Raw genomic sequence first — 24,895 nt, 5'->3', positions numbered from 1 at the left:
CAAGGGATTCAGGGTGTCAGTGACTTGGGATTCTTCAGCTAAGAAAGGGATGAGAATGGCAGCTGAGGGTAACAGCGTGGTCCCGGTCCTACGGTTTTCCGTGCGTTCCTCTTTGGCCGTCTGGCCTGGGAGATTGACCTGGACTGGACTCATCCTTCCGTTGTTTCCTGCTACACTGTGTCACTCCCCTCCTCTCTCCCCAGCCTCTCCGCAGCTCCAGCAGAGGCCCCGCCCCTTCCCCACACAGCCCCAGCCACTACCAGCCCGGTGACAGTATTTCCTTCTCTTGTCTCCACGGACCTCTCATAGTAAGAACTAATCCCTGAGTGTATTCCCAGCTCTAGTTGGTTCCACTCACCCTGCCCACGCCTCTGTAAATAATCCCCACATGCAATTCTTTTCAGCCCTTTGGAGGGTGCCATCTGTTTTCTGCTAAGACTTCAGTGGATGTAGCAGGGAAATTAGCTGAGAAAGGAGAGAGCTGTTGAGGCTGATCACTGAGAAGCGCAGGGAAATGGGAGGCCATGAGGGCTGTATGGTATCATAGACCTGAATAAGGCTGAAATGGGCCAAGACAAACATAAGACTCTGTATTAGCTGAAACTCCGAGGTTTCTGGTTTTGGAAATATTGTTGTCAGGTGGAAAGTGCCTGGGTAAGTAATTGGCAGGTGTTTACCACTGAAGCTTTTCCCAGGATGTGTGACTAGCAGTGCTAAAATTAGGAGAGTTTACAAACCAGGAGAGTTGGTTGTCATAACCTGTGACTGTCTTCAGGACTTCTGGACCGTGCCCAGCCACCCCTGCTGCAGGGCCATCCTAGACTACAGATCACTGTCCTAGAACCGACGGCCTCTTCTTCCCCACCCTCCATCGGGGGCAGACACCACTTATCTCTCAGGGTATTCTTCCTCATTAATTCTGCATGCAGTGTGAGACTCTCCTAATGCAGTGGTTCTGGAAGCCTGAATCCACTGACCTCTGCTGGAATGCCAGGCTAGGCATTGTTCTAAGGACTTCGTCACCACCATCACTTTAGGGACAAGGAAACAGAGTTTACAAAGTTCAGTGACTTTTCAGAGGTCAAAGAGGTCGTATAGAGCAGACGCAGGACTCAAATCTACTCTGCCGGATTTGGAATCCTGCACTATAATGCTTCTCCCTTATTATCTATATCCTTGGCACCCAGCACAGAGCTTGGCAGGTAATCAGTACTTGGCTATTGAATAGAAGCTTAAAGATATTAAAGAAAGGCAAATATTTTAAAAAGCTCCTTTTTTGTGCCTTTTGCACAGATCCTTTCTTGGTTTTGTTTGTTCTTCCAGGCAGATAATTTTTGACTTAGTTCCGTAAGCTCAGCGGAACAGAAGACAAACAGCAGAGGGCTGCAGCAGGAAAGGTTCGAATCCAGGCTCTATTAATCACTTAAGCACTGAGGACATTGCAGGAAGTTTGTGGAGATGTGTTTTATTAAAGAGCTATGGATGCTCTCTTACCCCAGATTACAGAAAAAGTGAGAGAGAGAGAGAGAACGTGGAAACAATGTTTCCACTTTCTTACCCACTTTCCTGTAGCCCTTGACCCTTTGTGCCCTAATCAACTATGTAAAGATTATCAAATAAAATAATTTTTAAAAAAGATTTATTTATTTTATTACAAAGTCAGATATACAGAGAGGAGGAGAGACAGAGAGGAAGATCTTCCATCCGATGTTTCACTCCCCAAGTGAGCCACAACGGGCCGGTGCTATGCCGATCCGAAGCCGGGAACCAGGAACCTCTTCCGGGTCTCCCACGCGGGTGCAGGGTCCCCAATGCATTGGGCTGTCCTCGACTGCTTTCCCAGGCCACAAGCAGGGAGCTGGATGGGAAGTGGAGTTGCCGGGATTAGAACCGGCGTCCATATGGGATCCCGGGGCATTCAAGGCGAGGACTTTAGGCTGCTAGGCCACGCCGCCGGGGCCCCAAATAAAATAATTTTTTTAAAAAGCTATGGAGGAATTTAAAATGTTTTTGTATCAAGACAAACATATTTTTAGAGATTTTTTTATTGGAAATTCAGATTTACAGAGAGTAATAGAGACAAAAAGAAATATGTTCTGTCTGCTGATTTATTCTCCAACTAGTCGCAATGGCCAGCCAGAGCTGTGTCAATCTGGAGCCAGGATCCAGGAGTTTCTTTCGGGTCTCCCACACGGGTGCAGGGTCCCAAGGTTTGGTCCATCCTTAACTGCTTTCCTAGGCCACAAGCAGGGAGCTGGATGGGAAGTGGAGTAGTTGGGATTAGAACTGGCGCCCATATGGGATCCTGGATTTAAACTCTGTGTGTGTGTGTGTGTGTGTGTGTGTGTTTAAGAAACCCTTGCATTAGAAGAGAATTACAATAGTGCTTACGTTGAAGAGTTGTGCTCCCAGCAAATACTTAGGTAGCAAATGCTAGCTTTGATTATTTTATTACTAATCAGCCCAGACATAGTAAATCTAAATGCATGAAGAAGGTTTTCCTTTATTCCTCCTGGCTCTGTCCCTCAAGCCCTGGGCTTTATCCTTGTATTGATTCTCCTCGTCTTCTGCTTGGGGAGTGGGAGGAGGAAAGATATCCTAGCGTGCCCTCTAGAGGCTGGCAGTGCTCCTAAGGTTAAAGTCCCCAGGCTCAGGGGAACCTTTCTAGCATCTTCTGCTTGTCCTAACCAAAGTCTCTCTTCAGTTTTCTGTGGTTTTCCCTTATTCCTTCTGGAGATACTTTCCACTACTTCCTATTTTGAGCTCCCGGCTGCTGACGGTAGACTCTGAGGAGTGGGCTCCCTTTCGTTTCCACCTGTGTACTGAGGGGCGGGAAGGGCCTGAGGTGTCCCTCCTCAGACCCTTCGCAAAGAGGCTTCCTGGATTAGGCGATGCTTTGTTACCCAAGGCCCCAGCAGGTAGCAAGCTCGTCCCTCCCTGTTGGCTCCCGTATGCCCTCTTGAGGCCTAAAGGAGGAAAGGCTCCCTTCTTCGGCAGCCTCTAGCAGCACAGCGCCAGGCCAGTTTGGCTTTCCATCCTGCCCCACATCTTGGTAAACAATCTTTCCACTGAGTTCTTCTCAGTGACTCTGTGGTGTTGTATGTTTAGTTCCTGCCAGGTTCCAAGGATATGCAGGTACTTCAAAAGTTCATGGAAAAATGGCATTAAAAGATAAGTGTATTTTAGTACCAAAATGTTTAAAAATCCATATAGTTTGTGATAATATGCATTTTCCATGAATCTTTTTGTCTGTTCAAATGCATACATTTTGTATTTTTGCCTTGCATATGTCATGCATTTAAAAAGCTGTTTACCCAAAGTAAACTTCTTTTCATTACATTTCTCCATGATTTTTTAAAGTAGCCTTGCATCATCAAGCTGCTTAGTTAGTGCCCCATGGTGTTGATACTAACGTTAGCAACTGCAGTGCCCTTCTGTGCTCCATGTCCAGCCCCTACCTAGGCCATTCTCACGCTTGCTCCTACCCAATCCCGTTCCTGTTTCCTTATAAAGCTCTTTAGCTCAGCGGCTCCATCCTCTATTCGGTCCTTCCTATTCTTTTGGGTACACGTCTTTCTTGTTGTCTCAGCAACATCCATGCCATTTTTACCATCTTCCGCAGCAGCATTTCCTTTAGATTGGCTTCACCTGTCTTCTAGTGTGTCTGGAGGAGTTCGGGTAACTGAATTATCTTCCATGGACTAATTATTACATACATAATCCAACCAGACATGACATTACCCTGGACATAAGGATTTCTTTACAATGCTTACACTCAGCAGGAAACGTAAGTTGTGTTCTGTGCTTCTGTGCAAATTGATGTTGTTCCCTCAGGAATGAACCGGAGGAGCTAGTTAGTTGCACCTGCCATTTAAAGCTCTCTTGTCTCCATTCTGAGGAATAAATTAACAAGGAGGAAGGGCATTGGAAAGAGGACCACTGGGCACAGGGATACCCAGATCTGTTAGGCAAGCTAATCTGAGATGAGTTTGCCTTTACACTAACTAAACATACAGGTAGCATTTGTGTTAACAAAAACAGCAACTTCACGGAGTACGGTTAGAAAATATCTGTTGCCGTGGATGTTTGGCCTGGCGGTTGTCATGCTGGCATCTCATATTGGAGTGCCTGGGTGTGAGTCCTGCCTCTCTCTAGCTGGCGTGGCCCCTGAGAGGTGGCAGGGAATGGCCCAGGCAGCCATGTGGGAGCCCCGGGTTGAGTGCCTTCTTCCGAGCTGTGATCATGGTTATATGGGAGAGTGCATCAACAGAGAGACTAGGATATACTCTCTTTCTCGCTCTCTTTCCCTCTTAAACCATGTAAACAAAAACAAGTTCTTTTCTTCTTCACTCTGTTGAAGCCTACCTGAAATGTTACTTCTTCATGATGAAGTTCCTACCACTGAGGAGAGGCCACATCTATTCCTCGGCTGATAATCTAAAGTACCTTCCAGTCACCTCCGTAAATGAAAACCTTTTATTTTAGTGATTAAGTTCTCCTCTTCTATGTCATGGTCAAACATTGGAAATCCATTCAACCTGAAGCTTCTCTTCTCTGACTGTAGCCACTGGAAGCTGAGGCGAAGGGCTGGATTGGAGGAGAGAAGGGTTCGAGCAATTCAGTAGCTTGCTAGCAAGCCTACTTGGCTATGTGTGGATATTTTAAAATATTTCACTCAACGAAATGAGATTAGAAGATTAGTTTATTTTGTTGAAAAATTGTTTGAAAGCCATGCATATGAGGGGTTTCCATAATTTAAAAACATATATATAGTAAAAATTATGCACGGACTTCAACACATTTGGCGTAAAAATACATTTATCTTTTAATTCCATCTTCTGTGAATCTGTTGTATTATTTTTTTAAACATAAGCTAAGTTCTTTAGTTTCCCATGATCAAGATCAGGGCTGATATTTTGCCCTCAAACTGCGTGAAGCCTCCACAGCTCAGCTGGTTCTCGGTGGGAGGGGAGGATGAGGTGCCGTTTGGAGCTCATGTACACATGATCGCCATCCACAGACATGACTTCCTTTTGTTTCTCTGCCCCACATAGGCTTGAACATTTCTCCAAAGTAAGTTGCAACACGTAATACTAGGGAGAGTATAATTATAGTTCTGGACTTGGAGCTTTACCTCCTCAGAGGTTTAGTAGCACGGGTTTCCTTTCCCAAGACATCGAGTCCAGAGGCCAAGCAGCAGCCATCGCCTGTACATGAGGCCTGAGCAAGCCCGGCCTCACTAGTTCCAATCTGCTCACAGGTGCTGCATTTAGTCAATATAAATACAGGCCATCCAGTTTCAAGGTGAAGTTCAGATAGGCAGTGGTTTTATTATGGCTTTTCTAGTATAAGTATGTCCAATGTAATTTCTGTAACTCAGGCCATCTCTGATGCCTCTAGCTTCCCTACTTCATTTTTGTTATCCACTTGGGTCTGGAAGTAGTTTTCTGTCCCATTTTTCCTTATGTTTCTCTATCTAGCATCTGATGCACTACACAGTAGGCTGCTCAATATTTGTAGAACGAATACAAGGGCACTTCCAAAGCTCACGGAAAATGGAATTAAGAGATAGGCTTATTTTAGTGTCGAAAAAATTGAACTCCATCGTTCTTCTTTTTGTTATTGCCATTTTCCACAAACATCCTGAAGTATCCTCTTCCGTCAACAGACCTGAGGACTGAAATGATGTTTGCTAGAGAATGAGTCGCCAATCACACAGGAGGATGGTAGCTGTGCCATCATTCAAGGAGCAGCCTGCAGGCGTGGCTCTGTCCCTGAGCAGCCGAGTAGAGTTGGACATGGCACTGAGCCTCCCTGGACCTACAGGCTCTGCGAGGTAGGAACTGAAATGTTTGCTCCCCAGCACTTGTACCAATGTGAACATGATTCTGCTGTCCTGAACATTCACCACAGTGAAAGATGAGCAGGTGTAGAACTTAATGATAGAGGCAATCAGCAGTAGGAGGAGAAAAATCAACCAGTGCTTGATCATGTAACTAGCAATTTTTTAAAAAGTCAGCTAGTACATTTTAAAAAAAGATTTATTTATTTTTATTGGAAAGGCGGATGTACAGAGAGGAGGAGAGACAGAGAGGAAAACCTTCCATCCGATGGGTCACTCCCCAAGCAGCCGCAATGGCTGGAGCTGAGCCAATTCGAAGCCAGGAGCCAGGAGCCTCTTCCGGGTCTCCCACGTGGGTGCAGGGTCCCAAGGCGTTGGGCCGTCCTCGACTGCTTTCCTAGGCCACAGTCAGGGAACTGGATGGGAAGCGGGGCTGCCAGGATTAGATCCTGCGCCCTTATGGGATCCCAGCATGTGCAAAGTGAGGACTTTAACCACTACGCTATCGCGCCGGGCCCAGAAAAACCAACCTTTTAAAGAGTAGAGTTTCCTTCTTTTAAAATCACAAGTCTCTTGTAAAACACAATTAAGAACACATACACGAGAAAAGCCACCTTGTTCTTCATTGCAGGTGAATCTCCTCCTGTCCCACTTCTGCCTCAAGTCACACCTTTGTACTGGGTTCCTCCCAGTGGTGGACACTGGAGATGTGCTGGCAGAAGGCAGGTGATGTCCTTGCTCTAGGGAGGCTCCCACAAGTAACGGGGACGCACTTCATCTCAATGCACCTGACTGAGCTGCAAGTGGTAGGTTTGTGTTTCTAAAGGGGGAAAAAGTCAAATTTTGTTATCTTACATGTTAAAAGCAATAGCTTTTGGTACATTCATCAAGTTGTAAAACTGTCACTATGGCCTAATTCCAGAATATTTTTATCATAGCAAAAAGGAGTCCCTTATTAATTACTGCTCACAATGCACTTCTTTCTCCCTTTGGTTTCTGGTGAGCACAAGTTCATTTTCTCTGTGGATTTTTCTGTTCTGAATGCACATATGGAAGGAATACATTCATGTCTGTCTTCTATACTTAGCACAGTATTTCCACTTATAGCCTAAATGGGCACTTTGCTTCTTCTTATTACCAGATAATATTCCACTGTATGAATGGACCACATTTTGCTTGCTCATTCATCAGCTGACAGATATGTAGGTTTCCGCTAGGGGTTATTATAATAAGCAACGCTGCCTTCAACGTTTGTGTCCATGTTTCAATGTGGGCATATTAGTGTGTTTTCTGTTACTGTACCAGAATGCCCATAACCCAGTACTTTATAAGAAAAAGAGGTGGATATATTTTTAGCTCATGGTTCTGGAGGTTTGTGAGTGTGGCACCAGCATATGGCCAGCTCTGATGTGGGACTGAGAGCAGATGATGTCATCAGAGTAGGTGCACATGCAACTGCCCAGCCGGCAGAGAGGGGAGAAATTGAGAGACACAGAGAGAAGTGGAGAGACAGGAGAGAATTCACTCACAGATTCACTCCCCCAGTGCGTACAGCAGCCCCTGGGTGGAGCCAGGAGCTGGAAATGCAATCAAAGTCTTCTACCTGGGTTGCAGTTACCCACGTCTTCAGTGCTGCCCCATCCTCCCCTCTCTGTTACACAGTCCTTTGAAGAGTCCTTGTGATGTTTCACATCATTTGACTTCCCAAGGCATCATTTTATTGTTAGAATGGAGAGAAAGGGTTTATGTTTTCCTATTGGGAAAAGGGAGAGAAATTCGTATAAATGCTTAACTTATTACAACTGTCAAAACGTACGAAATGGGATACATAAACGCTGAGTTATTATCATGCTTTATTTTTTCCTGAGAAATAAAATCTATATCATGTTTTGGTAAATTATTAAGAAACTAAACCACATGAGGCTAGCCCTGTAGTGTAGTGAGTTAATCCATGCCCTGCATTGTTGGCATCCCATATTGTAATGCTGGTGCCAACTTCTGTCTGCTCTGTTTCTGATCCAGCTCTTTGCTAATGGGCGTAGGAAAGCAGCAGAAGATAGCGAAATATCAGGGTCCCTGCTACCCAAGTGGGAGACCAAGCTGGAACTCTGGGCTTCAGGCTTTGGGCCACACCAGCTTTGGCCACTGTGGCCATGTAGGGAATGAAAAGGCAGATGGAAGATCTCTCTCTCTCTCTCCCTTTTCTCTGTCACCCTTTCTTTCAAATGAATGAATGGAGGGATGTATGGATAACATAAAAGAAATACTAAACCATAATGGAGTTACCAGTTTCCTAGGCTAGGTAAAACAATCATTTACCCAGAGGCACTATTGATTCAGCACCAAGGAGAGCCCCTTTCATTTTAACTTTGTCACACCAGCACAACTGTGTCTCTCAGCTTTTAGTTTTTTTTTTTTAAGATTTATTTATTTTTATTATAAAGTCAGATATACAGAGAGGAGGAGAGACAGAGAGGAAGATCTTCCGTCTGATGATTCACTCCCCAAGTGAGCGCAATTTCCAGTGCTGCGTCGATCCGAAGTCGGGAGTCAGGAACCTCTTCTGGTTCTCCCACACAGGTGCAGGGTCCCAAGGCTTTGGGCCGTCCTCGCCTGCTTTCCCAGGCCACAGGCAGGGAGCTGGATGGGAAGCGGAGCTGCCGGGATTAGAACCGGCGCCCATATGGGATCCCGGGGCACGTTCACGGCGAGGACTTTTAGCCGCTAGGCCATAGCGCTGGGCCCTACATTCAGTTTTTACACTACCAGTCCTTCATTCCTCTGTTGCTCTCCATTGTACTGAAGCTCACCCCATCAATCTTTGTGTACTTCCTTCCTTTTTAACACCTCTCCCAAACATTTTTTTATTGTATAAATTACACGTAATGTCACATTGTGACCATTTTAAATCGTGTATTTCAGTGACATTAACTATTCTAACACTGTTTTATAACCATCATGGCCATCCATCTCCCACCTTCCCTCAGCCCCTGGTAAATACTATTCTACTTGTCTCTCTTCCCTACTTTTTATGTAACCTGCTCATGATCTAGAGATGGTTCACCCATACCATAAATATGACCCTTAGGAACTTGTACTTACATAAATGTAACTTCTTGGGCCCTTTTAAAGATGGACTGAAACAGAAACTCAAGGGAGGAAACCATAAAAAAATCTGCATTTAAAACAATCCTCTGAGTAATTCTAATACCCACACAGTGAGAACCATTGATCTAGTCATTTAAAATGTGAAAAGGTGCCTTTTAATTCTTGCATCAAACTGTAAAATCATCATCCCTATTTAATTCCTGGAACTTTCACCACTCCAAAAATAAGTCCCTTTCTCACTGATAATTATTCACTCTCCACTCTAGTCCCTGGCAACTACAACCTCATTCATCAAACTATCCTTTAAAATCCTGATTAAAGGTCTCTTCTAGAAAAGATTTCCAACAACAAGAACATCGCCAAGGACCCATCAGGTCTTCAGTGTTGCCAGAAAAGCCCAGTGGGTTCTTTCCTCAGCTTAATATAGACATGAAAAGCCAGGAACCAGTTGGAGACAGAGAAGTTTATCTGAGAAGTGTTCAGGTGAATGGGGAGAGGAGGAAAGGAAAACCATCTCCCAAGGAGAGCGAGCCAGGAAGCGGGGTGCCTCTCGGAAGGAAAGAGGGAGGTGCGGGGTTTGAGGAAGGGTCTGTGGCTTTTAAACCGTCTCTGACCCCTCCTTATTGGGCAGGAATCCACAGGTAAGATGTTCCCCATTGGTGGTCTCTTAACCAGTTAGGAAATGGATGGGCAATGCTGGTGCTGTCCACCTGCAGGTGTGGCCAAGATTTCAGCAGGCCTGTAATGTCTCGTTTAGTGTATTGGGAACATTTTTAATGGTTACCATGGGCCTACTGTTTTCACCTACATTAATATTTTTTTGTTAATTGATCTCACTAATTGTTTTAGGTAGATATTCTTGTCTCCCATCACACTTAATTTTTGTTCCCAAATGGCACATATATTCATGCCTATTGTTCCAGAAGTATGTAAACAATTTTTCTGCTATCGCCCAACATTTGTACACATTTTTGTCAAGTCCAAACATAATTTTAAATGAAGTAGGTAGTTTTTCTCGATATGCACCTTTGTCTTCTTGGTGGCTGCTAAGATCTGGTCATGAAAACTCTCCTGTCTGACCCAGGGGCTGTGCCACAGGCAGTCACCAGACAGGCGGAGTCTCTCAGTCTCAGCCATTTCGTCTGTGGCCCATGTTTCTTTTTCTTTCTCAATTTATGTGAAAGGCAGAGTTGCAGAAAGAGAGGGGGAGAGAGAATGAGAGAGAGTGCTTCCACTTGCTGGTTCACTCCCCAAATGGCTGCAATAACCAAGGCTAAGGCCAGGCTGAAGCAAGGAGCCAGAGCTTCATGTGGGTCTTCAAAACTGGTGGCAATGCTTGCACGGCCCAACCTGGCCTAGTCTTCTTTCCCATTCACTCTCCTACACTTTGGAGCAGCTGATTAAGTGGTTTTCAGAATGTTCATGGAAAATGCATATTATAAAAACACTGTGCATGGATTTCAGGGTTGTTTTTTTTTTTTTGAGTTTTATTTATTTGAAAAGCAAAGCAACAAAGAATTCTTTCATCTTCAAATGCCCAGAACAGTTAGGAGCCTGAACTCTACCTGGACTCCTACAGGGGTGACAGGTACCCAGCTGTTGTAACCATCCTCTCTGACCTCTCAGGGTATGCTTTGGCAGAATCCTGGATGGGAAGCAGAGCCTGGCCTTGAACCCAGACACTTAATATGGGGTGTCCCAAGTTGCAATTTATAAAATTTGTTACAATGTTCACCCCTCACCACAAGGGGTTTTTTTGAGCGAAAATAAATGTACTCTTTAACTCTATTTTTTTCCAGGAACTCTGAAGTATCCACATATCAAAAAAGTTCCAGGGCCCGGTGCAGTAGCCTAGCGGCTAAAGTTCTTGCCTTGAGCTCCTGGCTTCCGATCGGCGCAACTTCGGCCATTACGACCACTTGGGGAGTGAATCAGCGGACAGAAGATCTTCCTCTCTGTCTCTCCTCCTCTTTGTATACTTGACGTTCCAATAAAAATAAATAAATCTTAAAAAAAAAAATTCCACCCCCTGTACAGTAGCCGCAGTGTTCGGTTCAGATGTCATACAGCAATGTGAACAGTAGGTGGCACTTCGGTGCTGTGACCAAATGTCCATACTTGAAGGCAACCAACAGAAAGCTACCTAACTCTTTTTAGCACTCAGATGATCAATTCAGCTTGGCCGCCAATGACATCCTGTAGGTTGTCAAAAACTGATCTTGCTCCTAGCTCCCATCCGTATGAAGGAGCAGTGTGCAATTTGACCAGGTGTCAGTGGCTGAAACGGCTGGAGCTGCGCTGATCCGTAGCCAGATGCCGGGAGCCTCTTCTGGGTCTCCCACGCAGGTGCAGGGTCCCAAGGCTTTGGGCCGTCCTCTACTGCTTTCCCAAGCCACAAGCAGGGAGCTGGATGAGAAGTGGAGCTGCCGGGATTAGAACCGGCACCCATATGGGATCCTGGAGTGTGCACGGCGAGGACTTTGGCCGCTAACTACTGTGCTGGGCCCAAAAGAAGCATTTTTTTTAAAAACAAAAAAACAAAAGGATGTGGTCTTAAAACTGAAAGCGTTGTCTCTGCTTGACTTGTAAGACTAAGCCCTGACGAGCAGTTTGTAAAGTGGGAACAGGGTCATCCTCCTACCGACTCCAAAGAGCTGCTGCAGCAGAAGCCAGAAAGCCTACTGTGTGAAAGCTCCTAGTTACCGTTTCCAAGCCTTCCCCACGATGTCCAGTGCGCGTGTGGTAAACGGACTGCTGTGAATCACAGGCAAACGGGCAGACACATAGCCACGCGGCAGGACGAGTCTGCAGCATTTACATCCAGCCTGACGCTGTTGGGCGGACAGGGCTTCCAAAACCCCCCTCCAACCTGCAGGGTTTGAATGCGACGCTCAGCAGCAGCAGGTGTCCCTGCAGGAGTCAAAACTCCGCCCCCAGCCCAGCGACTCCGCGGGCGCTGTCTCTTTAACACGCAATAGAACTCAGATGGCATCGATCACCGCCTCCCACCGCCCCTGCCTCCCGCCCCCCTCGGCCCCACCGCCTTTTCGGGGTGTCCGGCCGAGAGGGGCGACGAGCGCTGGTCAGCCGCGGCCTCGCTGGACAGGCGCGCTGGCCCCCGGCGCACCCCGCCGCCGCCTCCCCGGGGCTCGGCTGGCCACGCCTGGGCCGCCGTCGTCGGAGTGACCGGGAGGCGCCCGCGCTCGGGGCCCAGGGTTCCGTGCGCCTCGCGGTCCCCCTGCCCCGCGGCCCGGCTTCCCCCGGCCGGGAGAGCCCGGGGCCCGCGCTGGCCCATGGCGTCCTCGCCGGTAAGGAGGCGCCCGCGGCCTGAGGCGGCGGGATGGAGGGAGGTGTCAGCTCCGGGGTCCCGAGCCGCCGCCCCTCGCCCCTCGCCCCTCGCCGAGGGGGACTCCCCGGACGGCCTGCCTCACAGTCACCCCCGGAGTTTGGGGCGCTTTATTTACGTTGTTAGGAAGTCGCCTCCGTCCGGGGGGGGGGGGCCTGCTGGGAACGTGCCTTTCCCGCCCCTCGCCCCGGGGGTTTCGGGGCGTCCTGGTGCGGGATGCTGGGCCCCCGGGGTGGCGGCTGCGGGGAGCCCCAGGGCTGGGGAGGGCCGCCCGGCGCCGACGGAGCCCGAACCCCTTTCCTTTCCAGGAGGACCCCGTCCTGGAGCGCTACTTTAAAGGGCACAAAGCGGCCGTCACTTCGGTGGACTTCAGCCCACAGGGCAAACAGCTCGGTAAGTCCCCCGCCGCGGGTCAAGCGCCCACCCCGACACGCCGCCGGCCATGCGCCCACCCCGAGCCGCCCGCCCCGAGCCGCCCCGAACCGCCGGCCAAGCGCCCACCCCGGACCGGTCACCCCGCGCCCACCCCGGCCGCCCAGCCGCTCGCCCAGCGGCCAGCAGGAGGCGCGCGTGGGCAGGGGCGGGGTTTGCGCGGCCGGCGGAGGAGGAGGCCCCGGGGTGTGGGCCGGAGAGTTTGTGGAAAGTTCTGAGGCGAGCAGGAGGAAGTGGGCGTCGAGGCGTCCCAGGGGTCGCCGGGGACCTCCGCGGAGCCCCGGGAGCCGTAGGGTCCGAGCGAGCGGCCGCATGAGGGCCGGGAGCTGCACCTGCGGCGGGAGCTGAGCAGCCCTTCCGCCCGGCTGCTCCCCGAGCCATGAGGATCCGGACGGCCGCGAGGTGGACCTGGGCCGGCAAGAGCTGCCTGCTGCTGGCGCTGCTCACGGCGGCCTACCTGCTCGTGGAGCTCTCGGTGTCGGCGTCGCAGTCCGCGTCGGGAGGCGGCAGTGGCGCCGAGGGGCAGGCGGCCCGACGGGCGGCGGGCGGGAAGGACCGTGGCCGGGAGGAGGATCTGGCCCGGCCGCTGTACCAGAAGCCCCCCGCCGACCCCCAGGCGCCGGGGGAGTGGGGCCGAGCCGGCAGGCTGCAGCTGAGCGAGGGAGAACGGAAGCAGCAAGAAGAACTCATCGAGAGATACGCCATCAATATTTACCTCAGTGACAGGATCTCCCTGCACCGCCACATCGAGGATAAACGGATGTACGAGTGTAAATCCAAGAAGTTCGACTACAGGAGACTTCCCACCACCTCGGTCATCATCGCCTTCTACAACGAAGCCTGGTCCACCTTGCTCCGCACCATCCACAGTGTTCTCGAAACTTCCCCCGCAGTCCTCCTGAAGGAGATCATCCTGGTCGACGACTTGAGCGACAGAGTTTATCTGAAGGCACAGCTGGAAACGTACGTCAGCAATCTTGAGAGAGTCCGCCTGATCAGGACCAAAAAGCGTGAGGGGTTGGTGAGGGCCCGCCTCATCGGGGCCACTTTTGCCACGGGCGACGTCCTCACCTTCCTGGACTGCCACTGTGAGTGTAACTTCGGGTGGCTGGAGCCCCTTTTGGAAAGGATCGGGGAAGATGAGACGGCCATTGTCTGCCCTGTGATCGACACCATTGATTGGAATACGTTTGAGTTCTATATGCAGACGGGGGAGCCCATGATTGGTGGGTTTGACTGGCGCTTAACGTTCCAGTGGCAATCTGTCCCCAAAGAGGAGAGGGAAAGGCGCAGGTCGAGAACTGACCCCATCCGGTCTCCCACCATGGCCGGAGGGCTGTTTGCTGTGAGCAAGAAGTACTTTCAGTACCTTGGGACCTACGACACTGGAATGGAGGTGTGGGGTGGTGAGAACCTGGAGCTGTCTTTCCGGGTGTGGCAGTGCGGTGGGAAACTGGAGATCCACCCGTGTTCTCACGTGGGCCACGTGTTCCCCAAGCGGGCACCTTACGCCCGCCCCAACTTCCTGCAGAACACAGCTCGGGCAGCGGAAGTGTGGATGGACGGGTACAAAGAGCACTTCTACAACCGAAACCCTCCAGCCAGAAAGGAAGATTACGGTGACATTTCCGACAGAAAATTACTACGGGAGCGCCTGAAATGCAAGAGCTTCGACTGGTATCTGAAGAACGTGTTTTCCAATTTACACGTTCCGGAGGACAGGCCCGGCTGGCACGGGGCTATCCGTAGCAAAGGCATCTCTTCGGAGTGCCTAGATTACAACGCCCCGGATAACAATCCCACGGGGGCTAACCTTTCACTCTTTGGGTGCCATGGCCAAGGAGGGAACCAATTCTTTGAATACACTTCGAACAAAGAGATAAGGTTTAATTCTGTGACAGAGTTGTGTGCGGTGGTTCCTGAGAAAAAAGATAACGTAGGAATGCAAAATTGCCCAAAAGATGGGTTCCCTATTCCAAGAAACATTATTTGGCATTTTCAAGAAGACGGGACCATTTTCCACCCACACTCGGGCCTGTGCCTTAGTGCTCATCGGACACCCGAGGGCCGCCCTGGCGTGCGCATGAGAGCTTGCGATGCTTTAGATACAAATCAGCTCTGGAGCTTTGAGAAATAAAGGAGTCCAACAGCACTTTCCCTTGTGAGCTGACCCTGGCTTCCGGAAAGCCGGGGAGCGTTGAGAGCCTTAGTGAAGATTTTCTTTTATCCAAAGTCACCCAGTGGCCATCTGGAGAGCGCCGTGTAGCTGTGGTGTATTTTGGTGTATGCCACTGAAACCCGTGCATAGAGTGCTGCTGTTTAATATTTCAAAGTGCCTTATGGGGGTGTTCTATTTAGGCGTTTTGTTAGTATGTTCTCTTACTTCTTAAAGAAGTCAACTGTGAATTGAGATATATAAGACAGTTAAGTGCCAGACTTAATATTACAGAATGTAAAAGTCCAAATCAAATGAGATATGATTTATACTGATAGGTAAACTCACTGCACTTTTTTTTTTTGAAGCAAAGTGCCCAGATGTGCAGTTTAAACTATTCTATTTTGATGACATAGGATTTGAGTTTCTTTTAGCCAGCACATTAAATTATTTATTTTAAATCTAATTTTCCTTTAATTAGGTAGAAAGTAAAAAACAGAAAACAAAAAAATCATATTCTTAAGGTGAAAGGCCTGAATTATTGCTGTGTCATTGGAAGAGGGCATTGGTTTGAATGTGAGTTTGGAGGTCTTTTTAACATACAGATGTCTCTGAAGAACTACCCACATTTGAATGAAGTTGGGGAAGACGTAACATTCCTGACCTTGTAAACTTGAGCTGTTTTACTTACCTGATCTTCACTGACATACATGGATACCTCAGGGTGCTCTTGCTTTGTAAGCAGTCCTGTTTGCTTTGTGTGTAGGGCATTTCCGTTTGCACTTCCTTAAGTTATGAATATCCTAGCCGGGGACTCACCCGAACTCAGTGCCTCCCTTTGTTAATGCTTAATCAATTGAAGTCAACACAGTTGAGGCTTCACTGAAATGTGTGAAACTGAAAGTGGGCCACATACTACAAAGGCTATGAAACTCTCCCAAGAGTTCTTGCTGATCAAGAAATGTCAGGATTGATCTCAAGAATGCAAGGGGGAAAGTCAGCCTTGGTAGTGGGGAACTTGCTTTCAGGCTTGCTTTTGGCACTTCCCAGCCTGGCCATTGAATGAAAGACTAAATGGATAGCTAGCTCAGCCAAGGAATGCAGCTTGGGCTATCATTGGAAATGCTTGGGCCACAGCTTCCTTATCGTGAAATGTGGGTGCTGGGTTAGATCTGGGAGGTCCTTCCCAGCTCTGGGGGGGGCTCACCTTCACGCACTGGGTGGTCTTCCGTACATTTTCTGTTGCAGGTGCTGTTGAGCAGCTCAGCAGCATGTTCAACAGGGATAAATCTGGAAAAGAGAAGTGGTTTGAAAGTTCAGTGAGCTGACCTCACCTCACATGTTATTTCTATGGGTGGAAAGTATTTTATTCACAGTGCTTTCATTTTGACAGTTGTTGAGCCAACTTTTACTTCAAAATTTTGACCTCTACAAGTAATCTTTTGACTAAGAATATAAATATTTTCTAAACTCATTAACTTGAGAAGCAAATCTGTGTTAATTTTTTAAACTAGTTTAATACCAATGTTTTAATCCAGAAATGACAGGGTTATAATAAAATCTCAATTTTTGGTTTAGATTTATGAAAAATACATGTTCATAGGAAATAAATCTGTTAGTCATAAGGAAAGGTATTTACATGTTGATTTGATGAGTAAGAACTTTACAAAACTCTGAATTTAATGGTTTAGGATTACCATTCACAATATAAAGTTGCTATATAAGCTTAAATATTTTGCCTCTTAAAATGTAAAGCTGTTGATGGTTTCTACAAGTTGTTCAGCAGCCTTAAAGTTTATCAAAGAATAATCCAGATTCCATGTGCACTTTTTTTTGACTCCTGGATTTAATTTTTAAAAGAATTAATAATTTCTGAATTTTTCTAGGGTTATCTTCCTTACCTGTCTTTTCCTCTTGGCTACTCTACTTTAAAATTTGTTTCATTTTTACTGACACATGAATTTTCTGTTTTAATCAATTTTTTGAAGTCCTTCCTAGCCCTGTGTCATATGGGAGAACTAAAGTTATGTTCTAGAAATACTTACTGGAAATACTCTTGTTTTTATATCATGACAGCTCCCAAAAGGGAAGTGAGGCTTTTAAAACTCCTTAGTTCTTGATCTGCCGTTTGTCCTGTCTTGGTGAGTATGCGTCAGCAGTCTCCTGGAAAGAAGTTTTGGGCTGCTGCTTTACTTATCCATAATTTAGAATGGTGAGGTTGCTAATATCTCACAGCCGTGTTCCTAACACAGAGGCCGACTTCGACATTTTTATTGGAACATAGGCACATTAATTTGTTAAGATAAATGTAACTCTACAAAATATATTTTGAGTCCTTCCAATATTTTTTGTACCAAAGCTCCCTTTTGCTGTAGACAATTAAGAGTTGACCATGTAAGTTAGTTTACATACTTAATCACAGTTTCAGGAAAATATTTGCTGGGGACAGGAGTTTCTGGACTTTGAATATCCACTATGTTGTATAGCACTCAATCGAGTCTATAAATAGGTTGAACAAATAGGCATTTGTCATAGTCAATGTTTAAAAACATAATTCAGTCACCAGAAGGATCTCTAGAGCTTGAAGTAACTTATTTGTAAAAGAAAATTTGTTTATTCAACAGTTGATGCCCGCATATTCATAAAATATAAATCAGGCTTTTCTAGATTGAAGACAGGAATTGTTTTTAGATTTTATAGTCTTAGTTGATTAAGATCTCGATTTTAATTAATAAATTTTTTAGTTTTTACTTGTTCTTTTGAATTACTGTTTTAAGAAAATATCTGAAATAAGCACAAAGAATGTTGAAGTTCATATCTCTTTGAATGATGAATTTTTTTTCTGTGTAATGAGCAGTTTCTATCTTTTTTCGTTTTGTTAATGGTATTTGCAATGTTGATTAAGAATGTAAAATAAAATGTCTGCTGAATTAGTTTTACAGATGGTTTCTGCTTATTATGGCCTAGGAGGACACTGCTTCTGTGTACACATACGTGATATTACTAGGAGGCTAAAGGACAAAATGCCTTTGTACTTCTGATTATCTTACTTCATTGAAAATACAGTCAAATATTAAAAAGTCGATTCCCATAGTTTGTGCAAGCTGTCATCAATGACTGAATATTCCGAAGTGTCATCTGTGCTATTTGCACTGTTCATTGACTACTCAGGGACAACCTGGAGGTGACCAGGGATCTCTGATCCCCACTGTGGCTACCATAAAAGGAAGGAGCAGCTGAGCCCTTCGTCACATTAGTACCAATTTCCAAACCCTGGGCCAGGAAGAAACGTGTCCTGTAAGCCACCTGGTGCTGTACGTGGTCTGTGACTCCTGACTGGCCAGTTCACTACACCCTCCTGCCTTTTCCTGGAAGTCGCCTGGCCCGGGAGCGGCCGTTTTCATCAGAAGCCTCTTAGCCACATTCAGGATTTGTAAAGAAAGCTAAACATATTCTTACTTGCCTCTTATTTTGTGTATACTTTTAAGCTACTGAAAAATAGGCACTTTCTTCCAAAGTGACTGGAGATCGTGTCCAAATCCCCTCATCTTTCTGTGTCAGCTTTGTAAAAGTAAAGTGACTAGAGACTCCCGAGTGACAGTATGTCGGGAGTTGCCAGGAGGGAGGGAGAGGAGGATTCCTGACGGGGACAGGGTCCTGTAGGAGTGGGAGAAACAGGTTCTGTAATTAGGGACAGTGGGTCAGGTGAAAGGGCGAGTTACATGCTTTATAAGGGTAACTTTTATAATATGTGGATTCTGTCTCAATTTTTAAATGTAACTTAGGGAAAAAACGGCTGTTGTGTTCCTGTTTACGCATGATAGATGTTCGGGCAAGCCAGCTGGGTTTGTTATTAATACTTTGTAATTTTTAAAATTTAAAAAGATATATTTGAGGGCACTGCAAAAAGTTTGTGGAAAATAGAATTAAAGAATAAGTATTTTTTTGAAATTCATGCATGGTCTTTTCATAAGACATGCTCTATGAATTTTTTTTAAAGATTAGTATATTTATTTTATTGGAAAGTGAGATTTACAGAGAAATCTTCCATCTGTTGGTTCACTCCCCAAGTGGCTGCAACTGCCAGAGCTGAGCTGATCCAAAGACAGGAGCCAGGAACTTCTTGTGGGTCTCCCACACAGATGCAAGGTTCTGAGGATTTGGGCCAAATTCACTGCTTTCCCAGACTACAAGCAGGGAGCTGAATGGAAAGTGGAGTAGCCGAGACATGAACTGGCACCGGTGTGGAGTCCCAGTGGTTGCAAGGTGATGACTTATCCACTAGGCTACTGTTCTGGGCCTTCTATGACTTTTATTTTGCAAACTTGCATTTATGAATTTCAGAATTTTTTTTTACATAAGTATCTTTTTACTTCATTTTCCCTGAATTTTCTGGAGCCCCGTCAGCTGTGAATCTTTCAGTTATTAGGTGGAACTTGGAAATCACTTTGAAGATTTTCCTAAAATTTCAGCGACATCTCCTGTTTTTAGGGGGAACAGGATACAGAGATTATTGAAAATAATGAGTTCCTGAATATGTAAGGTGTCTATAGCAGAAATGAAAACGAAGGAAGTCCTTCTAACTTTTTAATTGAGTTCTACTTTATCTTTCATGCCAGGCAGAGCTGGGAGAGGTAAAGACCGGAGACCAGATATGCCCTTGGCTATCTGGGCACTATTCCAGCCCATTTATTTGTACTTGTCTAATTCGGTTCAGAAAGGGATGCGCTCTATTTATTTAGTACTCCTTTATTGAATTAACATTGCTTTGTGCCAGATGCGGATCTATTCTCTGGGTATACATGCAGAGGGTGAACACACAGCTTTTGCTCGAGAAATGGTGGGAAGCGTTTATGCGCCAAGAGTAGAGTTGTCATATGTGTACACATCAGTCCGTGTGTAAGTACAACTGGATGAAACAAAGGAAAACTCTTAGAGGTGGTGAGGGAGAGTAGGGTGCTCTGAGGGGGAGAAACAGATTTATGTGTGAAGGGTGGCATCTCCTTGGAAGTTCGATTTAATGGCAGGCCTGAAGGAGTAGTTAGCTAGGTGAAGGCTAGAGGGAAGGTAGAATAGATAAAGAGTAAAAATAGAGGAGAGTTCTTTGTAGATCAGGGAAATCGAAGAATGCCAGAATGGATAGAAGCTGCTAAACAAAGGGAGAAAGAGATGAAATTGCAAGAGGAGACAGTCGTAGCTGAGACAAGACTTTGAGGCCACAGTGGAATAAGCAGGGGCCACCAAAAGATATGTCCATGTTCTAATCCCCGAAATGTGTGATGCGACATGATTTTGGAGGGAAAGTCTTGGCAGATGCAATTTGGGCTGTTAAAATCAGGTGATTGAATTGTCTGGATGATCCTCCACCCCACCCAATCACAAAGGACAGGGAGCTTGTGAAGGAGCTGAGCGGAAGTCAGAGGCAGAGATTGGAGACAGGTAACCCAAACCAAGAACTGCCTGGAGTCACTAAAAACTGGAATAGGGAAGGAAAGCATGTTCTTGCCTAGAGGTTTAGGAGAAAATGTGGCCCTGCCAACACCTTTGTTTTGGATTTCTGGATTCCGATTTGGTGAGAATAGATTTCCCTTGTTACGGGCTTCTGAGTGTGTGTGTGTGTTTGCAACAGTCACAGGAAACTTCTGAGAGTTTCGAAAGTTTGAAGGTTTTAAGTAAGTGAATGAGGTAATCTGATATATTACTGTGTCCTTGTGGAGATTATATGAAGGAATAATCAGGAAGTTGGGAGGAAAAGTCAAAATTGTGAGTAGGATGAAATGTTGAATAAGGAAGAGAAATACTAGTCATTAAAGAGAGTGGACAAGGGAATTAATGAAGAGTTGCATACACCTTCCAAGTGTGGAAGATGAAAATGAAATTAGCAAGCATGAATTATTGTTTCCAATCTCTCTGGAGGGAGTAGGGGAGGTGTCCGGCAATTGCAACTGGCAGAGGGAAAGTCGCAGAAAGAGTGGCTGGAGTTTTTCCATGTCAATCTGAAGAAATGAGAGTGAGTCAGGAAATGAATGCATAGAAGTGGTGTTATACATTGGATGAGAAAATGTCATATGCTGGAGAGTGAAATGAAGATGTTGAGAAGAGAGCCTCAGTGGAGAACATAGTTTCATTCCTGGAGTTGTTGATGAAATTGAATCGACTGAGTGAGTGATAAGGAGAGACCCTGGCTGGTACTACAGGTCTGAAATATTACCAAGCACCTCGGTCTTTGCCTCCTGGGCCTTCACACCTCCACTTAAAATGCCTCTGATCACTCTATGGAAATAAAGTATTCCACCCACACAAAAAAATCTTCTGACTTCTTGCTTTCTTTCATGCCTGAGGCACAATTGAAAGTGGTATATTTGCCTGCAAAGGATGTGTTTCCATGCTTCTACACTTGAATTTGAGTTCCGCATTTAGAGATTTTGTTGCTTTTCTTAGGTCCTTTCACCCTCCTGTATTTGCCACAGTGGTTCAGGTGCTGTTGTTGTCGGGGAGGGTCACATATCTATTAGAAGAAGTAATGATGACAGTAGGGGTAGGATATAGAGGAAGACTGACCTAAACTAAGTAGAGTCTAAACAGCAAAATAATTGCCTGAAAGGGTTCGGGAAACTTGACTTCTCCAGCAGAGTCTGGGTGTAAGTGGCTGGAGAGGAGGGACTCTGAAAGGAGGATGTGAATATATGGACGATCATCTAGTGGATATCCCTCTAGCCGAGTAGTAGCTTTGGTGAAGGAGGGGCAGCTGCCAGGGAGAGGGTTTCCTAAACAGTAACAGTTTGCAGCTGATAAATGACCGCAGCTGTTCAAGGCTTAAACAGTTTGGTCATGACCATGGGAAACAGAATGGGAAGCATGGTGGATCTCTTTGATAGGCTCTGTGGAGGTGTGTGTGTTCCTTCCCTCCCTTGCCCCCTTCCCTTCCTCCCTCACTCTCTCCCTCTCTTCTTTCCTCCCTCCCTTCCTTTCTCTCTCTCTGCTTTGCTTTCTACTGTTTATTTTTATTTATTTGAAAATCAGCTATATAGAGAGGGAGAGACAGAGATCTTCCACCTGCTGGTTCACTCCCCAGATGATGACAACAGCTGGGGCTGGGGCTGGGGCTGGGGCTGGGTCAGGCTGAAGCTTCATCTGGGTGGGCAGGGGCCCAAACACTTGGGACACGCTTCACCGTTTTCCCAGGTGCACTAGTAGGGAACTGGATTAGAAGTAGAACAGCCAGGATGCCAACCAGTCCTCAGATGCAGACAGCAGCTTAATGTGCTATGCCCTGAGGTCTAAGTTCTTGGTATCATGCAGTTGGAGCTGGGCTGTGATAAGAAGGGAGAAGGAAAACAAAACTGTAGCCTATGAATTGTTGTCATTCCTTTTTATAGATGCAGAAACGAAGTTCAGTAACTTTCCCCAAAATGTATACTCTTTAGCAGTTGAGCCAGGTTGGGAGTCTGATCCCATGATAACAGTTTGCTGAAAATTGATAGCAAGCCACATAGTAGCTTCTTTGAGCATCTCTTACTATAGCTTACAAATTCACTCGCAGGTACTAAAGTAATTTACTGTACACAGAGACGTCAATGTTTTTTTTTTTTTTCAGTGTATATCAGAGTTGAAAACCCTGTCAAAAATTCATGGTCTTGAGCTTTATGCCAAAGAGTATGACCAGAAATGTTCTTGCTTAACAAGGTCTGCATAGTTCTAATGAAAATTTAAAAATCCTTAAATGTCCTGTGCCTTACGAAGCACATGGGCTTATTGGTTAGAAGTTGAGGCTCTGAGTATGCTAGAACTTGGTTAAAAATCAGGCTCTTCCATCTTCTATCTGCATGACTTTGGTAAGTTGCTTAACTTCGCCAAGCCTAATTTTCTCATCTATGAACTAAGGATAATGGTATTTAGCTGCATTGTTTTGAAGATTAAATAGAATACTTTAAAAGTATTTAAAATTACTTGGCCCTCAGTAATGATGTGTGTTGTTATTGCCAGACCTCAAAGGCAAGTAGAGTTTGATAAATTCAGTTTCTCTTGATTGTCTTGAGTAAAGATGAGTTTTTAAAGCACTCACAGCTCTTTTAGACTTTTGTTTTTTTAAGATTTTAAGAAAAAAAAATCTTCCATCTGCTGGTTCACTCTCCAAGTGGCAGCAGTGGTCGGTACTGAGCAGCTGAGACATGAACAGGTGCCCATATAGGATTCTGGTTCATGCAAGGGGAGGATTCAACCATTAGGCTATTGTGTCGGGCCCTGGACTTTTCTTAGACTAGCAGGCTAATTCCTTTGTATCAGCTGGAAAGAAAACTTGCTTGGTTATTCCTTCATTTCAGGCAGAGGAATTTGAAGTTAGTACTAGCACAGACTATAGTACTATATAGTGCTTGGATAGGACGAGCTAATCTTCATCCTCTTGAAATGTTGGAATTTTTCTAGTGCAGGTTAAAACCTTGTCTTTTTATTGTGCATCTAGGCATATATATATATGCCTTGGGGTTAAAGTTTAGTTTTCTTAAAAATATTCAGCATTCATTCTCACAGATTGCTTTAGATTTCCTTGTCTGTTTTTTGTTGAAGAAAACAGGGTAGTGTTTCCTTTGTGTGCACCTGAAAATGATATGAAAAGTACAAAATCCTGGTGCCAAACTAGAAAGCCAAGAAAAATCCCATTATTGATTTTTTTCTTAGTAAGACATAATGGAGGTGGAAAACATGCAAAATGATATCTGAAATAATTGAAACATTCAAAAAATTTTTAATGAGGATAATCTGCATTATTAGGAATCTCTTGAGTATGCAATGGAAGGTCTGAAAAGGGATATAATAAAGATATATGGAGTTCTCTACTGTATTGTGAACATAGACCTAGTTAGCATGGGATCCTGGCTGAGTTAACGAGACCGGCCTCAGGAGGTCTGGCCTGTGACGGACAGGGCTCTGTGGAGCTTGTGCTTGGAGTCGTGAGACATTCTTTGGTTGAGGACCAAGTAGCCCATGTGATGGGTGAGATTATGAGTCTCCTGTGGGCTGGGAAGTATGTTTGCTTGTGCTGATCTGAGAGTTGGATGGTGGATTTTAGAGACCAGAGCGCTGTTTGTCACCAGATCTCTAGGTGTGGCCAAGAGGAGAAATCTCTCAAAACACCCTAGGTGTTTAAAGCATCAGAAAGGTCATGTAGGAGTCAGTCCCACCCCTGAACAAAGGGCATGCCCTTGGACAGATTTCAAACCAAAGTAAACCTGCCTTAACAGATCGTGACGAAGTGTAGCAAGACCAAAAAAGGAGCTATTGCCAAAATCATCTCCCAGGAAAAAATCTGATTCCTGAACTTCTGTTTGTGGGATTTCTGGGTACGATGGTGTCAGTGATTCAGAAACTACTAATAGTCTGTTCCAGGTTAGAGCAAACACATGTTGGGCATGGTGAAAGCCAGGTTTCTTATGGTGGGAGAAGATTTACAAACATGGATGACAATGATGTGCTTTGTGGGAAAGCTTTGTAGTGTAGTGTGATAAGCTGCCTCTTTGCATGTTGTCATATCAGAGTGCTGGCTCAAGTTCCTACTATTCCACCTCATTTTTAAAAATTTTCTGAGAGAGATTTATTTATTTTTTATTGGAAAGGCAGATCAAATTTATGAAAACAAGGAGAGACAGATCTTTTATCAGCTAGTTCACTAAGTGGCTATAAATGGCCAGTGCTGAGCTGATCTGAAACCAAAAGCCAGGAGTTTCTTCTGGGTCTCCCACGTGAGAACAAGGGCCCAAGGCTTTGGACCTTGCTCCACTGCTTTCCCAGGCCATAGGCAGGGAGCAGGATGGGAAGTGGAGCAAGCAGGACACAAACCAGAGCCCACATGGGATGCCAGCGCATGCAAGAAGAGGATTTAGACATTGAGTGATTGCATCATCCCCTTCCCTCTTTCTAAAAAAATTTTAAATTTTTTTGAAGGTTTATTTTATTTCTTGGGTTGAAAGAGTGTCACCTACAAACAATCACAAGTTAAACCCGCCAATATTTT

The 24,895-nt window shown here is 45.7% G+C and overlaps 2 protein-coding genes across 5 annotated transcripts in view; both read left to right on the top strand.

Annotated features, from left to right (window-relative positions):
• The first annotated feature begins 12,488 nt into the window (after positions 1-12,488).
• Positions 12,489-24,895, top strand: part of POC1B (POC1 centriolar protein B) — a 164,625-nt gene continuing 152,218 nt past the window's right edge. For 2 of the 4 annotated variants that reach the window (XM_058673561.1, XM_058673562.1), the window contains exon 1: positions 12,578-12,689. The gene's annotated coding sequence lies outside the window, so the exon portion shown is untranslated. Of the gene's footprint in view, positions 12,690-24,895 lie in introns of all 4 variants that reach the window. The other 2 variants (XM_004583086.4, XM_058673564.1) reach the window with 2 other exon arrangements.
• On the top strand, positions 13,097-15,397 carry GALNT4 (polypeptide N-acetylgalactosaminyltransferase 4). The gene has a single exon (XM_012926332.2). The coding sequence runs from the start codon at positions 13,108-13,110 to the stop codon at positions 14,863-14,865; it is 1,758 nt and encodes a 585-aa protein (XP_012781786.2). The 5' UTR covers positions 13,097-13,107; the 3' UTR covers positions 14,866-15,397.

Source organism: Ochotona princeps, chromosome 15, assembly GCF_030435755.1.
Source record: "Ochotona princeps isolate mOchPri1 chromosome 15, mOchPri1.hap1, whole genome shotgun sequence".
Classification (NCBI taxonomy): Eukaryota; Metazoa; Chordata; class Mammalia; order Lagomorpha; family Ochotonidae; genus Ochotona; species Ochotona princeps.
Note: the sequence above shows the minus strand (reverse complement) of the source record. Positions and strands in the feature narration are given on the sequence as shown.